The 19,534-nt window shown below is 32.9% G+C and overlaps 1 protein-coding gene across 20 annotated transcripts in view; it reads left to right on the top strand.

Annotated features, from left to right (window-relative positions):
• Positions 1-19,534, top strand: part of LOC115218656 (protocadherin Fat 1) — a 185,814-nt gene that overhangs the window by 133,885 nt on the left and 32,395 nt on the right. For 7 of the 20 annotated variants that reach the window (XR_005001715.1, XR_005001716.1, XM_036508413.1 and 4 more), the window contains one exon: positions 17,495-17,515. The exons of 8 other annotated variants lie outside the window; for them this stretch is intronic. Coding sequence is in view for 5 of the 12 variants with exons in the window: in XM_036508413.1 (XP_036364306.1) it covers positions 17,495-17,515 (21 nt within the window). In the remaining 7 variants the exon portion in view is untranslated. Of the gene's footprint in view, positions 1-12,525; positions 12,593-17,494; positions 17,516-19,534 lie in introns of those variants that run through there. 5 more of the 20 variants (XR_005001721.1, XR_005001717.1, XR_005001720.1 and 2 more) reach the window with 2 other exon arrangements.

Genomic DNA, 19,534 nt, shown 5'->3' on the forward strand with positions numbered 1-19,534 from the left:
TGCATTTTGATGGTTTTTGCATCTCCAAACTCTATCCTTTCTGCATCACCAAAACACTGCTCTCTATACATGACACACATACATATATATATATATATATATATATATATATATATATATATATATATATATGTGAATATACATACATATATGTATATTTGTACATATATATACACACACACACAAACACACACACATTGGTGTGTCTTGGGTGGGTCATTACACCAATATTAATACACACACTGGCACAATGACCCTCTTAAAACACGATTTGTTCCAACACACAAATTCACATGATGAATCTTTCAAGCCACTTACAGAAATGATATATGCATACATATATACACAGTTAAATATATATATATATATATATATATATATATATAGCTATACATACACATCTATTCATTATATATATATATATATTTAATTAAATATATAACTATACATACACATATATTTATTATGAAATCGAAATCAAATTCAATGACTGGCATCCATGCTAGTGGAGCACCAAGAGCACTATCCGAGCGTGATTGTTGCCAGAGCAGCTAACTGGCCTCCATGCCAGTGGCACGTAAAAAGCATTATTCGAGCATGATCGTTATCTGCGTCGCCTTACTGGCACGTGAAAAAACATTCAAGTGAGGTTGTTGCCAGTGCCACTGGACTGGCTCCTGTGCAGGTGGCACATAAAAAGCACCATTTGAGCATGGTCGTTGCCAGTACCACCTGACTGGCCCTCATGTCGGGGGCACGTAAAGGCACCCACTACACTCTTGGAGTGGTTGGTGTTAGGAAGAGCATCCAGCTGTAGAAACCCTGCCAGATCAAGATTGGAGCCTGGTGCACCTATCAGCCCTCAGTCAAATCGTCCAACCCATGCTAGCATGGAAAGTGGATGTTAAATGGTGATGATGATATATGTATACATATATAAAGATATAACTATACATACATGTATGTATATGTATAGTTATATCTTTAAATAAATGTGTGTGTGTTTGTGTATATATATATATATATATTGCAACCAAAAAGACAAAACAGACACAAGCACTTACACATCCAGAAAAATTATGCTTTTACTCTCTCACATACACTTGCACCCAAGAACATGGAAACAGACACTTCTACTCCATATAAAGAACATAACAACATAACATGTAAACAGACATGCACACATCTCTGCGTCTCTCCATGTCCACATGCTCCACATCACAGCTTCCCCCATGCATCAAATTACACACTTGAGCTTTATCCCATACACGCAGATACACACAAGTCCAATTTGTATTTACACCACCTTCCCTATGTTACACGCTGGTTAGCCACATTTCATGTTGTATCCACCATGTACACTTGACACAGTTTTTTTTTTTTTTTTGGCAATGAACACCATATCCCTGTTGTACTGAAGTACTGCATGCACAAACAATGGCACACGTGCATGGACATATACACACACCGCAAATACAAATATATGTATAAACCATTCTTCTTGGAGATGTAAAAATTCAACTTTGTGCAGAGATATACATGGATATTTATATTTATCTATATACACACACACACACACACATATATATATATATACACGCGCGCACAGACACGCATACATATATATATATATATATACACTCGAACCCACGAGAGTAAATGAGAGAGACAGAGACAGGCAGAAACAAGAAAAATGTCTACGTCCCATGTATTTAAATACTATGCAAATATTCTTTTAAAAAATTTTTCATCTAATTTTCCCAAAATTTGATCGTTTCCATACTTAGAGTTGAAAAAGTCTCAATGACTGAAACCGGTACTAAAATGTTTTTTATGATAAAATTATTTTAGCATTTTCTACCTTGACTTTTTTTTTCCTTACACACACACACACATATATATATATATTGATAGAAATGGTAAGACAACAAAAGAATGAAAGATTCCTCGATATTATGTAAATAGAGGGATTTATCTGTAAATATAATATGTGACAATTATTTGGTAGCCATGATAAAACTCTGAGTCCCGGATGTTGGGGCAGAAACCCACGCTGCTATCTCTTCAGTTTTCCAGCCATCGATGGCTGGATAACTGAATTTATGGCAGCATGGGTTTCCGCCCCGATATCCGAAACTCAGAGTTTTATCATGGCAACCGAATGATTGTCACATATTATATATATATGGGCACACACAATAATAACTGAATACACAAGTTTGTTCCCAGAGAGCACTCGTAAAGTGAAAACTCATAAACAGAAAATAATTTCGTGAATGCTCATAAACCCAAGGTCTCATAAAGTGGGCCTTCGTAAAATGAGGCATTACTGGATATATACAGGGTGCTGCAACTATACTCTCATCTAAATTATACAAAAATGAAAATAACACTGACATCTCATTTTAACAGATATATTTACCAAAATTACATAAAAATGTCTTGAAATACTAAAGAGTAAATTTATTCAATAAAATTGCCATTGGCTTCAACCACGACCTCCAGACAACTTCAGAATTTCCTGCAACACTTCTGAATGATCTCCTTGTTTAAGTTGACGAATGCTTCCATAATCCTTGCCTTCAATTCATCTTTGGTGTTACAAGGAGTTTTGTTGGTCTCTCGCTCAACTGCGCCCCACACATAATAATCAAGGGGATTACAGTCTAGTTAAGTGGCCAGATGTTAAGAGCAATGTGGTTACAGAAATTGTCCGACAGCCATGACTGGGTTGTCTTACTTGTGTGCCATAGTGCAGAGTCCTGTTGCCAGACATAGGGTCTTCCAGCAGCCACCCTCTTCACCCAGGGCATCTACTATCTCCTCTAGACACTTGATGTAGGCCTCCATGTTGAGTCTGAGGCTGTGTGGGAAGATGGATGGCATAACATTGCCATCACTAGTGATCACTCCAAATGCTGGATGTTTGATTTTTATCACTCTCAGTACATGTTTTGGGGACATGGCAAGCCAACAGCTGTTCAGTGTGTTCCGCCAGGATCACCATCTGATCCTAGCAGAAATTTTTCTCATCTGAGAAAAACCAAAGCATGTTCGGTTGGAGGGGATGCTTGAGTTTGATGATGATGATATGAAGATGATACACACATATATATACTCGCATATGTACACTCGTCTAAGAATCTGTAAGTCAGAAAAAATATGCTGTTGCATATTTGTCAATAGACTGGATATGTCTAGGCGCGTGCATTTGCATATGAGATGTTACACTTAAGACATGCACACACACACACACATATTCACTGCTGAATTTTAGCTATTTTGAACATTTTCAATGACATGTACCTGCAGCCAAGCACATGCTTGAAGGAGAATTTTTTCCAAATGATATTTATTGTGCTTATACTGCTGGTTGTCCATAAGAGATGATAATATCATGGGGCTAGCATATCAAAATTGTATACACTTTAGATATGATAAACGGCTATTTTAATTTGACATAACTGATGAATTTCAGTCTTTTTTTGCCTTTCCACTGACCTGCTCACAGCCAACCACATGCTTGGGCAAGAATTCATTTTCTCTGATGTAGGAAAGAATGAATAAAACATTTGCTGATATTGGGAACAGCCATGCAGCTGAATAAAAATTCAGTGTATGCAATTTATGCAATATTAAATTAAAATAGCTGTCTATGAATCATACTTAATACATACATATATATATACCTTGTTGATGTGCTGATTACTGCAATATTTTTCCTAAGAAAACATCTCTTATGGACATGGTCTGTTAAGAACACAAACCAAAATGCAACATATCGTCTTGCTGGCAGCTGCTTCTGGGACAAAGTTTCATCTTCCCTGGTATTTATTGTGTTTTTATCACAGAGCCCACAAGAAATGTTATTCCAGGATGAATACTGTAGTAACTGGCCCATTAACAGTCTATATACATGAAGTATAAATCATAGATGTATATACACAATACATATATATATATATATTATATAATATGTGTATATATATATATATATATATCATATAATATATGTATATATATATATTATATATTATATGAATATATATATATATATGTATATATATATATTATATAATATATGTATGTATATATATATATATATATAGTATGTTCTTTATACAGTATGATAAAATAAGAAGGGGAGACAAAACAGAATTATCTCATTATATAATTCTTTACATATATCTCAGTAATAGATTTTAGATGGTTACACATTTTGTACCAAGATGTAAAGTTATCCCAATTTCACAATTTCAGTAAAAAAAGATATTAAAATAAAAAAAAAGTGATTGAATTAATTTTTCTTTAATTATTTTCTTTCCCTGAAAAACACACTGTCTAACGACCATCTTTAAAGTATTACTGAAACTTTTAAAACTTATATTTAAATAACGATGTGACTGAATAAACGTTTTCGTTTTCCTTTGTTATTTAATCACTGTATTCTTACACTACGACCACATCATCCTAAACACCTGCATCCTATGAATGTATATGCATAAGCACGGATACATTGTTGTGAGTAAATGTGTTGGAATGCGGTATAACATATTGCGCTCTTAACAAATAGTCGTGTGTCTTGTGCCATGTTAAGGCATATCATTAACAAATTTTATACTGATATATATATTATATATATATATATATTATATATATATATATATTATACTATATATTATATTATATATATAGTTGTCTGTATATACTTAACTCTCTTTTATTTATGTGTTAGCTATTGTTAATGTATTTTTTGTATTTTGTTTTACCATCACTCTGTGTTAGATAATATATAATTCCTTGTCTTGGTATGAATATAATTTTGATGATGATGATCACGATGATGCTGCAGATGATTTATTATTATTATTAATACTTCTATTATTATTATTATTATTATTATTATTTTTTATTATCATTATTATTATTTTTTTTATTATTATTATTATTATTATTGCTGTTGTCGTTATTATATTAGTGTTATTGTTATGACAATCGTACTGTTGATAATGGTGATGATGATAATACTTAGAAAAATATTTTGCTTATATGCATTTTTTTTTTTGTCTTTCCCCCCATTTGCATGTAAGGTCATGTTCCTTTATCGGTAATTCTGTTCCAACATAGCAAAGGATAACGGAAGAGTCGGTGGAGCGACTTCAATGGACAAAATAAGCAACAGAATTATAGTTACGAGTCTTTATCTACTTAACTTCATTATCCTGCTATGGCCAGTTTTATCATTCATTTTTTCAGGCTCTCCAAAACCATGTACCAGTAATATACCAGGATTAATTTAATCAACTATGCCCCGCTTCCCTTTTTTTTATTCTGTTATACACATGTCACACCCTCTACCTCCATTTTCTGATTCATCATTGCAATGTTTTCTATTCCATGCCCTTGTGGCAACAATTAACATAATTATTTTTATTTGTTAATATTATTTGTTTGATTAATAATATTATCAAATTTTATTATCATTATTATTATTATTTTTATTATTATTATCATTATTATTATTATTATTATTATTATTATTATTATTATATTATTATTATTACTATTATTGTCTTCATTATTCTACTTTTCGTTTTTCAGATATAAAATGAGTTTGTAAACATTTTTTTTTATTGTAAGATTTGTGTGGGTATATAAGTGTCTATGTGTGTGTGTGTGTGTGTGTGCATGTAAGGTGGATGTATGTTTGCTTACACGTATGTGTGCGTGTGTGTATCATACATATCTTCATGTATGTATATGTATGTGTGCATATGCACATATATATTTGTGTATATATAGATATATATATATATATATATAACACGTGTGTGTGTGTGTGATTTATGTTGAATGTGGGGCTTTTCTTTCCCCTATGATTTATTCATAAATTTTCACTTGCTATGGCTGCGGAATTTTTTTTTTTAACTGCTCTAAACAGCTTTTACCTGTGTTTATATAACAATGTGTGTATGAAGTTCTTTTCAAGAATTCTTTTTTTTTTTTTTGGTTCATTTTGCATGTATGTTTTACCATTTACATAAATCAGAAAAAAAAAATTTTTAAATCAAAATTCATCATCGTATCTTATTAACAACCATCCCCGCCGCCAACACCTTCAGCATTGCCAATACCACTACCACCACCGGCATTGTCATCAGCATCATCGTCGTCATCATCATCATCATCGTCATTAACATCGTCATCGTCATCGTCATGATTATCACTCACATGGTATTGTCATCCTCACCATTAATTGTATGTATGTTATTTTCATTGTCATCACCATGGCCACCATCATCTACCATCATCATCATCATCAATATCATCACCATTATCAGCAATGATAATACTGGTATTTATTGCTTTTATCATCCTTGTCATCATCATCATTATCATCATCATCAACATCATCATCATCATCTTATGTATATATATTTATATTTTTATCATTTATATATATGCACATATATATATTATGCATATATATATATAATATATATATATATATAATATATATATATACACATATATATATATTTCATTCAGGACTTCTTTTTTTGTGTGTCTCTCTTTAAAAAGATGCTTGAATTTTCAGATTTTGAAAACAAAATGTGTATTTTTTGACATGCTTTTGCCCTCGTTGTGATAAATACTTCCCCGTTTTGGTTTTATTTTCAATTATTTTCACATTCTTTTTTCTGTATAGTCATGTCTGTTTCATTGATTTTTATCAAGGAAAAAAAAATTTTACATAAATTACTCTTTTTTCCCAATTTTTTTTCATTATATATGCACACACACACACACATACATACATACACTTGAGTTATCAAAAGCTTTTAAGGGTTTTTCATCCCTCCCCTAATACTTGATGGAAGTATTTATGTGTGTGTATATATATATATATATATATATATATATATATATATATATATATATACTCACATATACGTATACATATATTTATATAGCAGCTATGACCTTCTTGCTTCAGTTAGTTAGGTTACTAGACTATCATAAATTCACCTTTTAAATGTAGGAATTTATGTATGTATGTGAGTCTGTTTATATCGTTGCACACAAAAGTGAATATGTATGTTTTCAAATAAAGTGTGTTTGTGTGTGTAGAGTTCGGTTTTTTTCATACCCGAATATGTCAATACGTTTTTTATTGATATCTTGATTCAGGTCCATTATGAAATATATTTGTCAAAAGTTGTTTTCTATAGAAAAAATTTTTTTTTAATAAAGCAGTATGGGGCCCTTATAAATGAAGGTTGTTTTTTTTGTTAATTGTGTTTTTTGGTCACCTTTACAAGGTTGTTTTAGAAAGAATGTTGTAAAATATACATCTATCTATCCATCTTTCAAATAATCTCTTTCTCTCTTTATCTATCTATCTATCTACCTATCTATGAGTGAGTGTGTGTGTGTGTGTGTTTATGTGTCTGTATGTGTGTAAGTAAAAAATACACGTACACATACAAACATATATGTCTCAATTGGGTGAAGATTGTTTTGGTGTTTACTTATTTTTCACTTGTTTGTTTGTTGTTTTTGCATGTATATCATGTATGTGTTGATGCATGTAGGTGTTTTAATTATTAGATGATTCCATTTTTAATTGGTTGTAGGTTTTCTTCTCATATTGTATTTTGGGTTATTTTTATTTATTCATCTTCATCATCATCATTGTTATTATTATTATTATTATCATTATTATTATTATTATTATTATCATTATTATTATTATTATTATTATTACCATTATTGGCATTGAGCTGGCAGAAGCGTTAGCATGCCAGACGAAATGCTTAATGGCATTTTACCTGTATTTACGTTCTGAGTTCGAATGCCACTGAGCTCAACTTTGCCTTACATCCCTTGAGGGTCGATGAAATAAGTACCAGTTGAGCACTGGGGTCAAAGTAATTGACTAGGCCTTTCCACAAAAATTTCAGACCTTGTGCCTATAGCAGAAAGGATCATTATTATATTATTATTATTATTATTATTATTATTATTATTATTATTATTAGTTTTATTATTATTAAGGCAATTAGCTGGTAGAATCGTTATAATAATAATAATAATAATAATAATAATTGTGTACAGTGCTCAGGTGCACTACAACTCATCTAAAGTGTATATATAATCAGGTGTAGTTTCGGCGGATTTCGGAAAGCATGAGGGCCTTAAAAGATGCAGTGTCATGGCAGTCAACAACTGACGCAGGCAGTTTATTCCATGCTTCAGCAACTCTGAGCGTGAAAAAATGTTTCCGAAAGTCATGGGAGCTGTATTGTTTTCTGACTTTGTAGGCATGTCCACGTGTGTTAGACACATGGAGATCAAAAAGGTGTTCAGTGTTGTTGTTGGTGAGGTGGTTGATAACTTTGTGGGTGTTTACCAAGTCCGTCGCCAAACGCCGGAGCTTCAGTGAATCCATGCCCAGGGAAACAAGGCGCTCAGAATATGGTAGGTGTCTGATGGAGGGTATGCGTTTGGTTGCACGTCTCTGGACAGATTCCAGGAGGTCAATGTTCTGTGCAAGATAGGGGTTCCAAACTGATGATGCGAATTCCAAGTGTGGTCGTACCATAGCTGTATACAGTTTTAAATAGATGGCTGGAGAGCGGCTAACAAAAGACCTGCTGAGTGATGCCAAGACACCCTCGGCCTTCCTGACAATTTTAGAGATATGCTTTGACCAACGCAAATCACTGCTGACAGTGATGCCTAGGTCACGCTCGCAAGAGGATTTCTTGATATCAGTGTTGTGGAGGGAGTAAGTGAACGCAGGGTTTTTCTCCCAAAATGCATGGTGGTACACTTGTCCACAGCCAGTTTCAGTTGCCAGTCTGTGATCCATTGCTGCATTGTGTCTAGGTCTGATTGCAGGAAAGAGTTGTAGACATCAGGATCTGTCCTCTTGATTTCAAGGTACAGCTTGTCTCAAAGGAAGTGCTTAATGGCATTTCTTCCTACCCTTTGTATTCTCAGTTCAAATTCCACCAAAGTTCACTTCCTCTTTCATCCTTTGATGAAAAAATAAAATGAAGTACCAGTCAATTACTGGTATCGGTTCACTAGCCCCCACCCTGCTAAAGGTGTTATCATTGTGTCAAAAGTTGAAGCAATTATTACCATTGTTTTGCATAAACAAGTTGCCAGACTGGTAGAATCATTACAGCACCAAACAAAATGCTTAGCAATACTTTGTTCAAGTCCTTCTGGCGTTGACCCTGCTTTTCATCCTAGCGGTGAGAGATGGGGGGGGGGAGGTCGATGAAATAAGTACCAGTTGTTCACTGGGGTTGATCTGACTGACTCATCCCTTCCCCTGAAATTTCTGGCCTTGTGCCATAATTTTGCATAAACAGAATTATGGTCTAACCTCAATCAATTTCACCAACTTAATTGTAATAAAAAATACTTGCTCAGACAGCATACAAGGGATCAAATCCTAACTCTTGATTTCCATTACACCTCTAATATCAACACTGCCGCTATAACCAAGACAACTCTAAATTACCTCAGTCCATCTAGCTGTAAATAGACGCCATACACTGACACAGCAGCAACACTGTATAATAATTTAACCTTCTTCAGTAGTCTAGAACTCTCAAACCACCTTAGAAAGGCCATTGCTGGTATAGTCAATTAGGTGCCAGACTACCAATTACCAAAATCTGGGCCAGTCTTCATAATCTTTTTCAGAGCTTCTGAGGGTCATGGAATGAAGGAAGTAATCCTCAGACTATACTAAAGAAAAATAAGGACCAGATGATAGCATGTTCAGATCCACAGGGCAGTGTGTGTGGCACAACCAGTAGACCCATAGTGTGTGGCACAGTCAGCTGTCTCATAGGAAAATGCACTGTATAACCATGGTTCCTCAGGATAATGTACATTGAAATCATTAGATCAACAGGGATGTCTGTGGAATAATTAGTAGAGTCATAGTACAATGTATGGCACATGATCCATAGAATATCAGAGGCTTTGAGGAATTTCATTACTTACATTTACAGCCTTCTATTTCAAATAAATCAGAACTGGCTCTACCCTTTCACCATTCCAGAGTCAATAAAATGAGCAACAACTGACTGGTTTATTGAGTCCCTTTTTGAGGTTTTGAGGTTGTCCCTATGAAATACTGGACTCTTTGTTATCTCCCAAATTTCTCCCCGAAAGTTTTTTGTTTGTATTTTAGAAATCATTATTGTCAATTGGGGCAAAGAACTGGTCAGATTGGTAAATGATCAGGCATAATGCCTAGTGGTATTGAACTGCCTCCTTTTATTGTTCTCTGTTCAAATCCCATAAAGGTTAACTTTGCATTTCATCATTCCAAGGTTGATAAACTAAAGTACCCATAATGTACTAGAGTTATAATCTGTAATAAGCAGGGCTGATTTGAACTCAGAACCTATGTTCTCCCAAAATGTGTAGCACCATCACTATCTTAGATATATTTATTATTATTGTTTTAATTGTATTTCCTTTTTTTATTTTCATTTTGTGTTTCTGTTTTGTATTAGTCATGGTTAAAATAGATTTGAAATTGATCCCTACAGAATTAGATTATAATTAATAATTATTTATTATTTACAACAAACCTATCATTTTTCAAATTCTGGTTTCTGACTCTTTGGAAAACTTGCTACGGCAATAAGTCATCAGGTTGGCAGAGCTTCTGGGTTATGATTGAGAATATTCTTAGATGATGTATTGAGTATTTGATGGCCTTTCAAAATCCCACTGTATTATATAGAGACAAGGAGTATTCTTGACAAAATATGCTATAATAGTTAGTTTTTCTATATTTTTCCTACATTCTGAACTCAAATTCTGCTGCTGTTAACTTTGATTTTCAATTCACTCAGGATTCTGTAAAATAAATACCAGCTGTTTATTGGGAGTCAGTTGAATTTATTGTACATCTCACTAGATATCTACTATAAAAGGTTTTGTTAAACACTACTTTACAATAGAGGACAGTGGACAAACAGGAGTGTTGAATGCACAGATGTACTGGACACACAGAAACATATGTAGCTATACACACTAGATACATAAATGTATTCAATATACAGATGTACTATACATACAGACATAATGGACATACAAACATGCTAGACACGCAGGTATGCTCAAATCTCAGATATACAGGACACAATTGTTCTAGCTTACAGATGAACTAGGTACACAGTCGTACTAGTTGCAGTTGAACAAGATATGCATTTGCTAGGCATACCAATGTACTAAACACAGAATAATGTACTGGAGAAAATCTGACCCAGCTAAATTCTACTTCTAACACAGTTTCAATGTTTCATCCACTGCTCCACTAAACCTATCATGCGAAGGTACTGAGTTCAGTCCTACCCAAAGATTAACCGACCATGTATAAAGATATATAGACATCATATCAATAGAGCAGTGTTGCCTTAAAGATGAAGCCATCCATGTTACTGTAACACAACAATTTGTTTTGTACATCATATACTCAACCTCTTTGATCCATAGTCTGGCATTCCACCAGTTATGAAGATGAGGGTTCCTGTTGATCCAATCAATGGAACAGCTTGCTCGTGAAATTAATGTTCAAGTGGCTGAGCACTCCACAGACATGAGTATCTTTAACATAGTTCTCAAGGAGCTTCAGCATGACACGGAAAATGAAAAGGCTGGCCCTTTGAAATATAAGCCATGCGCCACTTCATAATGAAGGTACAACATAGTCAGTCCCAGTTGAAACCAGAAGTACAGAATGTCTTGGATGTAAGGTAACCAAATGTTTTGTGCACTTAGCATCAGGCTGGTTACCTCTATTTGCACTATTTGTCAGCAACAATAATAATGACGACAACAATATCAGTGGCCTGAATAAAGCACCAAGCTGGCAGAATAGTTTGCACTCTGGACAAAATGCTTGGTGGCACTTCGTCTTCTTTACGATCTGAGTTCAAATTCCACTGAGGGAGACTTTTTCTTTCATCCTTTCAGGGTCGATATTAAAAGTATCAGTCGAGTACTGGGGGGTCAATGTAATCAACTTTGCTCCCCTTCCAAAATTGCTGGCCTTGTGCCAAAATTTGAAACCAATATTATTGGCCTGAGTTAGTTGTTACTGCTTCATAATTGGTTTGCCCATTTTAAGTTACTACAGCAACATGAGTTCCAATAATAATAGTCATAATAATAATAATAATAGTAATAATAATAATAATGCCATTAACAACAACAACAACAAAAATTAGCCACCTTAATTAGTTTATTTTATAATTCATTTATGGATGTTTTTTTTTCTTCCACCCCCTTCAAAATTTTTCTAAAAATCATTTTCCATTTCTTATTTTTATTTTCATTTTCATTTTTTTCTTTGTTTGGTCTTCCTATGTTTACTGTCTTGCATTCTCTTGGATCTTCCCTGTCTGTGTGTTAAAAGTTAATTAATCATTGGGTTATAAATTTGAGACTATTTTATAATTAGTAAAAATGATTTTTGTGTCTCAGAACCTTGGTAACTATGTAATAAAACCCAAGTGACAGTCAGTACCAATACTAGAACTCTTAAACATGGGTAAGTCATTCAACAATAACCCTGCACACTTTCCGGCAATTCCTACTTTCAGTTTTTTTTTTATATTTTTGGTTTTTTTTGGCATTTTTGTATTATTATTATTATTATTATTAGTGTTATTATTACTATTATGATTGTTGTTGTTGTTGTTGCTATATTTTTATGTTAGTTTTCTTTAAATTAAAAAAGAAAATTTTTTTTTCCTCTTTAGTTCAATCACTGCTGTTTTAGTTTTTAACTTTGTGTATGTGTGTATGTACATATACATATATATTTTATATATATATACGTTTGTATGTATATACACACATAAACAGGTGTGTGTATTTACAATGATGGAACCTGCTGTTTTGCAACATTAAAGAGCACCTATTCAGTTTCCCCCCGCTTGATTCTAGCTGTTTATTATCAACGCATTTTGCTATATATAGGCTTATATATATATATATATATATATATATATATATATTCACACACATACATATATATATACATACATATATATATAATAAATCTCTGAACGAGGTATAAACAGTAGCTGCACGACAATGTGAAGTATATTTGCCACTTAAATGTGGCTAACCACTAAGGGTGGATGCTACTGTAGCTTGTAGCCCCAGGAGAACATCTTCTCCAGCTGGCTATTGACGCACTTTCTGTGCCTTATCAGTATTTTCGCATTGAAGACCGGTGATTGTCGTGCGCTGACAAAGGGTAAATACCCAGAAACCCGGGTTCGTGCGTATCACGTCAGGTCGACGATGGGAAGGATGGCTTCCCTTTGCAAATACTGATAGGGCACAGAAAGTGTGTCAATAGCCAGCTGGAGAAGATGTTCTCCTGGGGCTACAAGCTACAGTAGCATCCACCCTTAGTGGTTAGCCACATTTAGATGGCAAATATACTATATATATATATATATATATATATATGTCCAAAATCATGTGTGTAACAACAAAAACGTAGACCTCGTTATTGAAATGGAGGAATATATATTTGATATAAGATACAAGCACGGTACACTCGCGCACAGTGCTTGGAGTTTCTCCAGTAGCCCCACATGTGGAGTTATCCAATTTCTAGGCATTAAATACCAATTTAAAGTTGGATAGCTTCATATCCACAGCTGCCCAAGAAACCCTGAGTACTGATTATTAATGTTCCATGCTTATATTTTATATTTTGTACATATATATATATGCATATGTATGTATATATATATATATGTATATATATATATATATAATATATATATTATATATATATGTCCAAAATCATGTGTGTAACAACAAAAACGTAGACCTCGTTATTGAAATGGAGGAATATATATTTGATATAAGATACAAGCACGGTACACTCGCGCACAGTGCTTGGAGTTTCTCCAGTAGCCCCACATGTGGAGTTATCCAATTTCTAGGCATTAAATACCAATTTAAAGTTGGATAGCTTCATATCCACAGCTGCCCAAGAAACCTGAGTACTGATTATTAATGTTCCATGCTTATATTTTATATTTTGTACATATATATATATGCATATGTATGTATATATATATATATATATATATATATATATATATATATATATATTATATATATATGTGTGTGTATGTACATATACATATGCACACACAATGTTCACTACATAATTTTTTGAGTTTTTCGGAGGGTTTTTGTCTGTGTGTGTGTGTTTGTATGTGTTGTTCTTTAGTTTGGAATAAATTTCTTATAGGAGAATCTTTTATACTTTCTAATACCCACCTGGATGATGTAGTTGATGTAGATGATGTAGAAAATGATGATGATGATGATGATGATAATGATGGTGATGATGATGATGGTGATCGTAGCGGTGGTACTGTTGTAATTTTCGTGTACATGCATAGTTGTTATAGAAATGGTGGCCAGTGAACAATCAGACGCGACTGTCCTAACCCACAACCAATGCTGAGGTTTACTACCACCATTCATTGTACCAGTAATACACTGAGGGGTCAGTAGCCTACTGGACAAGAATGTTGTTACTCTTAGTTTAGAAAGAACGTGTACACTGATTCACTATGTACACTTTCGGAAATAATAATAATAATAACAATAATAATAGATATTCAATGCTGAGTGGAGATAAAGCTGAAGATTTAAAGAAAATGGAAATAATGAAATAGTGTTATACGAGATTACCATTGACTAGAAATTTTAAGAACTTTATAATAATTATCCAAGAAAGAAATTAAATAGGTTTATTCCTTGCATCTTATGTATTTCTTAATTTCAAATTCAAATTTGTAATCCCACCAAATATTATGAAGAAATGGTTATCTCCCTTGTTTTAACTGCCTGCTAGGGGACTCCGTATATTTGGAAAAAATATTACAAATATTTTCATCTCTAAAGATGATGTGAATAGTTCAGGAAAGCTCAAGTAATGATCTTGTCAGGTTGCCAGGTCATAAAAGCTCTTCTAGTAATAAAGAAACTACTAAAGCTATAAACATTTGTAGTACTAAAACTACTGAAGTTATAAACTGTTATTGCAGTAATTATAATAACTTTTCACATAGAGCTGGCAGAATTGTTAGCACGCCGGGCAAAATGCTTAGCGGTATTTCATCTGCCATTACATTCTGAGTTCAAATTCCACCGAGGTCGACTTTGCCTTTCATCCTTTCAGGGTCAATTAAATAAATACCAGTCAATCACTGGGGTCGATATAATCGACTTAATCCCCTTGTCTGTGCTTGTTTGTCCCCTCTTGTGGGCAATAAAGAAATATATAATAACTTTTTACTTAGATATACGTCCAGAAATTTGCAAGAGTATTTCATCGGTTATGCTGCCCTCAGTCCCTGACTAGTACTTTATTTTATTTTATTGGTGACTGAAGGATTAAAGGCACAGATTATCTCAAGCAGGGTTTGAATGTAAAGTCAGAATGTAAAGATCCAACTAAACTACTATAGTTATAAACTACTGTAATAATAAAACCACTCTAGTTATAGACTATTAGCAAAGGGATCCTGTAGTTATAAATTATTATAGTAATAAAGAATCAGTAGAGTTATAACCTACTGTAATTATAGACTATTCTAGTAAGGAAATCACAGTAGTTATACATTATTTTAGTAATGGAACTACTCTCACAATACACTACTTAATAAAACCACTGTTATAATAACTTATTGTATTCAAAGGCCTCTGGAGTTATAGTCTGTTATAATAATAAAGAAACATAGTCATTCTAAAATACTTTTATAGAATAAGGTAAAATTCTGAATTGAGATTTTCACCTTATAATACAAGTATTTTATTTGTGTACTGTTGTTATAGCCAACATCACTTCTAGATAACAGCAGAAGGACTCTCTGTGTTCTTTTCTTCAGTACAAAGCCTTACTCCAACTTGTCAAACTTGCTTATATTTTCCCGACTCCATCATACTAGCTTTCATAAACCCACATAAAATTCGAGAGGGGTTTTAGCTGAACATTTAACCCATTTATATCAACAGAAGAGTATCATTAATGAGTTCTTAGGTTTCCAGCAATGTCCTGCAAAATGCAAGCATTTCTCTGTATTGATGTCAATAAGCATTGTCATATAATCTTTGTATGCTCAGATACTTTTTCTACAAGATAGTCTAAAAACATTAGAATTTTCCTTCTAACTACCACATCTATGCTAGGTGTAAACTATTCTAGTTATAAGTTCTTGTAATAACTCATCTCAAAATTCTAGACTAGATGGAGCTTTAGGGATCAATTAAAAAGGAATCTGTTTAAATTTTCTGTTTGAATTTTTAAAGAAATCAGAGGACGATTTGAAATGAAAATAAGGTCATTGTTTCATTAATATGGCCCAATTAAACTCAGCACTTGGTGCTGATAAGACATTCTTGGTTAATTAATTCAAGTATTTGATGCCATCCATTTGTTGCTTTCAAGAAAGCTGGGTCTTTAAGATCAATTATAGACTAAAACACACAGTGAGAATTTTAAAAGTGTTTTCAATTCTACTTCATCTATATCTCGACAGACACACACATACATACATACATAAGCAGGCATGTATCAGCACTCATACATATTATGTTAAAATAACTCATTACACAAATCCATTGTTATGAAACTAAAACGAAAAAGAGCTGATGTGTGCCTGTAGATGCTCAGTCATAGCTTACACACTGTGAAGAACGTTTGTAAATATACACTATACATGGAGAATACAAACATACTTGGACTTTCTGTGGAGATAATTTGAGGGGTTTTTTTTTTAAACCATAAGATTTAATATTCCTCCTCAGGTCACCCTAAAATGCCCTTAAGTATGTTTTCTGATTCAGTTATAGGCACATTATAAATATTCATTTTTGTACAGAGCTGAGAGAGGCTTAAAAAATATATAGTAAGATTAACTTTACAATTAAGCTATACATAACTTACCTTTTCATTATATTTATGTAAACATAACTATATCTTTCTGTGACTATTGATTCAAGTTTAAAGTTTAACTTAACATGCATACTTAGGCATACTGGATCTGATGAGGATGAAAGGAAATCTGCTATTTACTATAGTGTAATACTTGTTCATATACTCTCATTAACTTTAGTTTTTAATACCCAAATAACTCCCCACAGCAAGACTAAGTATGTTTCACTTGGTATTTGGTTGAACTGGTGATATAAAATTTCATAAAACAATCAAAATGTCAGAATTTTTTCAAAGTCCTGATGGTTTGTGGCTACCGTTTCTTTCGAGTTTTGGTATGGTATGATTGTTGTTCTGTGTTCTTTTTGCAGCTATGTCTTCATAGCTTACTAACACTGCATCATTATGATTATTATTATTATTAGTATTATTGTATTTTCTATTTTTCCGTTTTTGTTTTTTTTTTTCCTTTCACAGTGAATCGGGATAAAAGAAAAGGTAGTTCTTTGTTTTTATGCTCCAAACTCCCAGCTCTTACGGAAAAAGAAAAAAAAAGAAATATACATAAATAAATATTCATAAATCAATGCATAAGTGAGACAAAAAAAAATTGCAAAAAAAATACAAAATCACTTTCTGCTCTTTGTTCTACAAAAGATTTCAATAACGGCAAAATATATTTATATACATACATACATATCTATTCTGCTTGTATATTTTCTTGATCTACGTTATTACTACATATGGACATAAGATTAGTTAAATGCATAGCTTTACACATATTTACAAATATATATATATATATGAATATTATTTAATGAACACAGAATATATTTTTTTGTGGGCCTGAGGATTGTGTGAAAGCACCAGACATGTTATAAAATGCAGTCCGAGTTGTTTTCATCACATGAAACTATTAGCAGCTCACAAAAAGATATAATCTGTGTTTATTAAATAATATATATATATATATATATATATATATATATATATATATATATGCTTATATATATATATAAGCACATGTACACATACATATACATATATATATATTATTTAATAAACACAGATTATATCTTTTTGTGAGCTGCTAATAGTTCATGTGATGAAAGCAACTCGGACTGCATTTTATAACATGTCTGGTGCCTTCACACAATCCTCAGGCCCACAAAAAGATATATACTGTGTTCATTAAATAATATTCATCTCTCACCAGATGGAGAATCTTTTAGTTGACCTTAGCATCACAGAAAAGGTACACTATATATATATATATATATATATATATATATATAATATATATATATGAGGGTGAGTCAAAAAGTAATGCCATTTTGTTTAGGACAGGTATAATTACCAACACAGGAACTCACCAGATTTAGTGCCTTCAGACTATCATCTCTTCGGCCCCATGAAAGAGGGTTTGAGAGGCAAATATTATTCCAATGACAAAGAAGTGAAAACTGTAGTGAAGAAGTGGCTCAAAGAACAGTCAACAGAATTTTACAGGGCAGGGATACATGCTCTCATTCGAAGGTGGAACATTGCTATTGAGAGAAACAGTGACTATGTTGAGAAGTAGGGATGTGATCCACAGAGGACCAGCCTCATTTTGATGTATGATACATGTTCCTGTGTTGGTAATTATATCTGTCCTAGACAAAATGGCATTACTTTTTGACTCACCTTCACACACACACACACATGTATGTATACATTTATGTATGTTTTTGCATATACATACAGACACACACGTCTGCATAAAATTGGTAAAGATGACAAACAGTTGACTGCCAGACGTTCACATTTATGTAATACTTCATTTATTTGGCAAGGTGCATAAATCTGCTTCCCTCAGTCTGCTTGGCTGACAACTTCTATACACTTAGTCTATATTTTTATAGCTTCAAATTGTAAGTTGCATTTAGCTTTAAAAGCAATTGCTTAAAAAAGCTTTCTAAACTATTATAGCTTCGGCAATATGCAAAGTGTATATGGGCTCAAAGAACAGTCAACAGAATTTTATGGGGCAGGGATACATAGTCTCCTTCAAAGATGGAAATACATGTTCCTCTGTTGGTAATTATGCCTGACTTCAACAAAATGGCATTACTTTTTGACTCATCCTCGTATATATATATATATATATATATATATATATATATACATGTGAGTGTATATGCATATATATGTGCATACATATATCTATATATATACACACACACTCATATATACACATATATGTATACTATACATACACAGAAACACATACATACACACATACACACAAACATATATACATACATACATACATACAAACATGCAACCAAACATACGAAGCAAATCTAGTTGAGTTAGATGGTAGGGCGAAAATGTTATGCTACCATTTCATTCAGTGGTGCTTCATCTTTCTCAGACCAAAATATTTGGAAGTCTTGAAATCGGCTTTAATTCTTATTTTTCCAGGATCAGAAAATTAATGGTACACAATGACTACTATATGTATATACATACACG

This window comes from Octopus sinensis, linkage group LG13, assembly GCF_006345805.1.
Source record: "Octopus sinensis linkage group LG13, ASM634580v1, whole genome shotgun sequence".
NCBI classification, from domain to species: domain Eukaryota; kingdom Metazoa; phylum Mollusca; class Cephalopoda; order Octopoda; family Octopodidae; genus Octopus; species Octopus sinensis.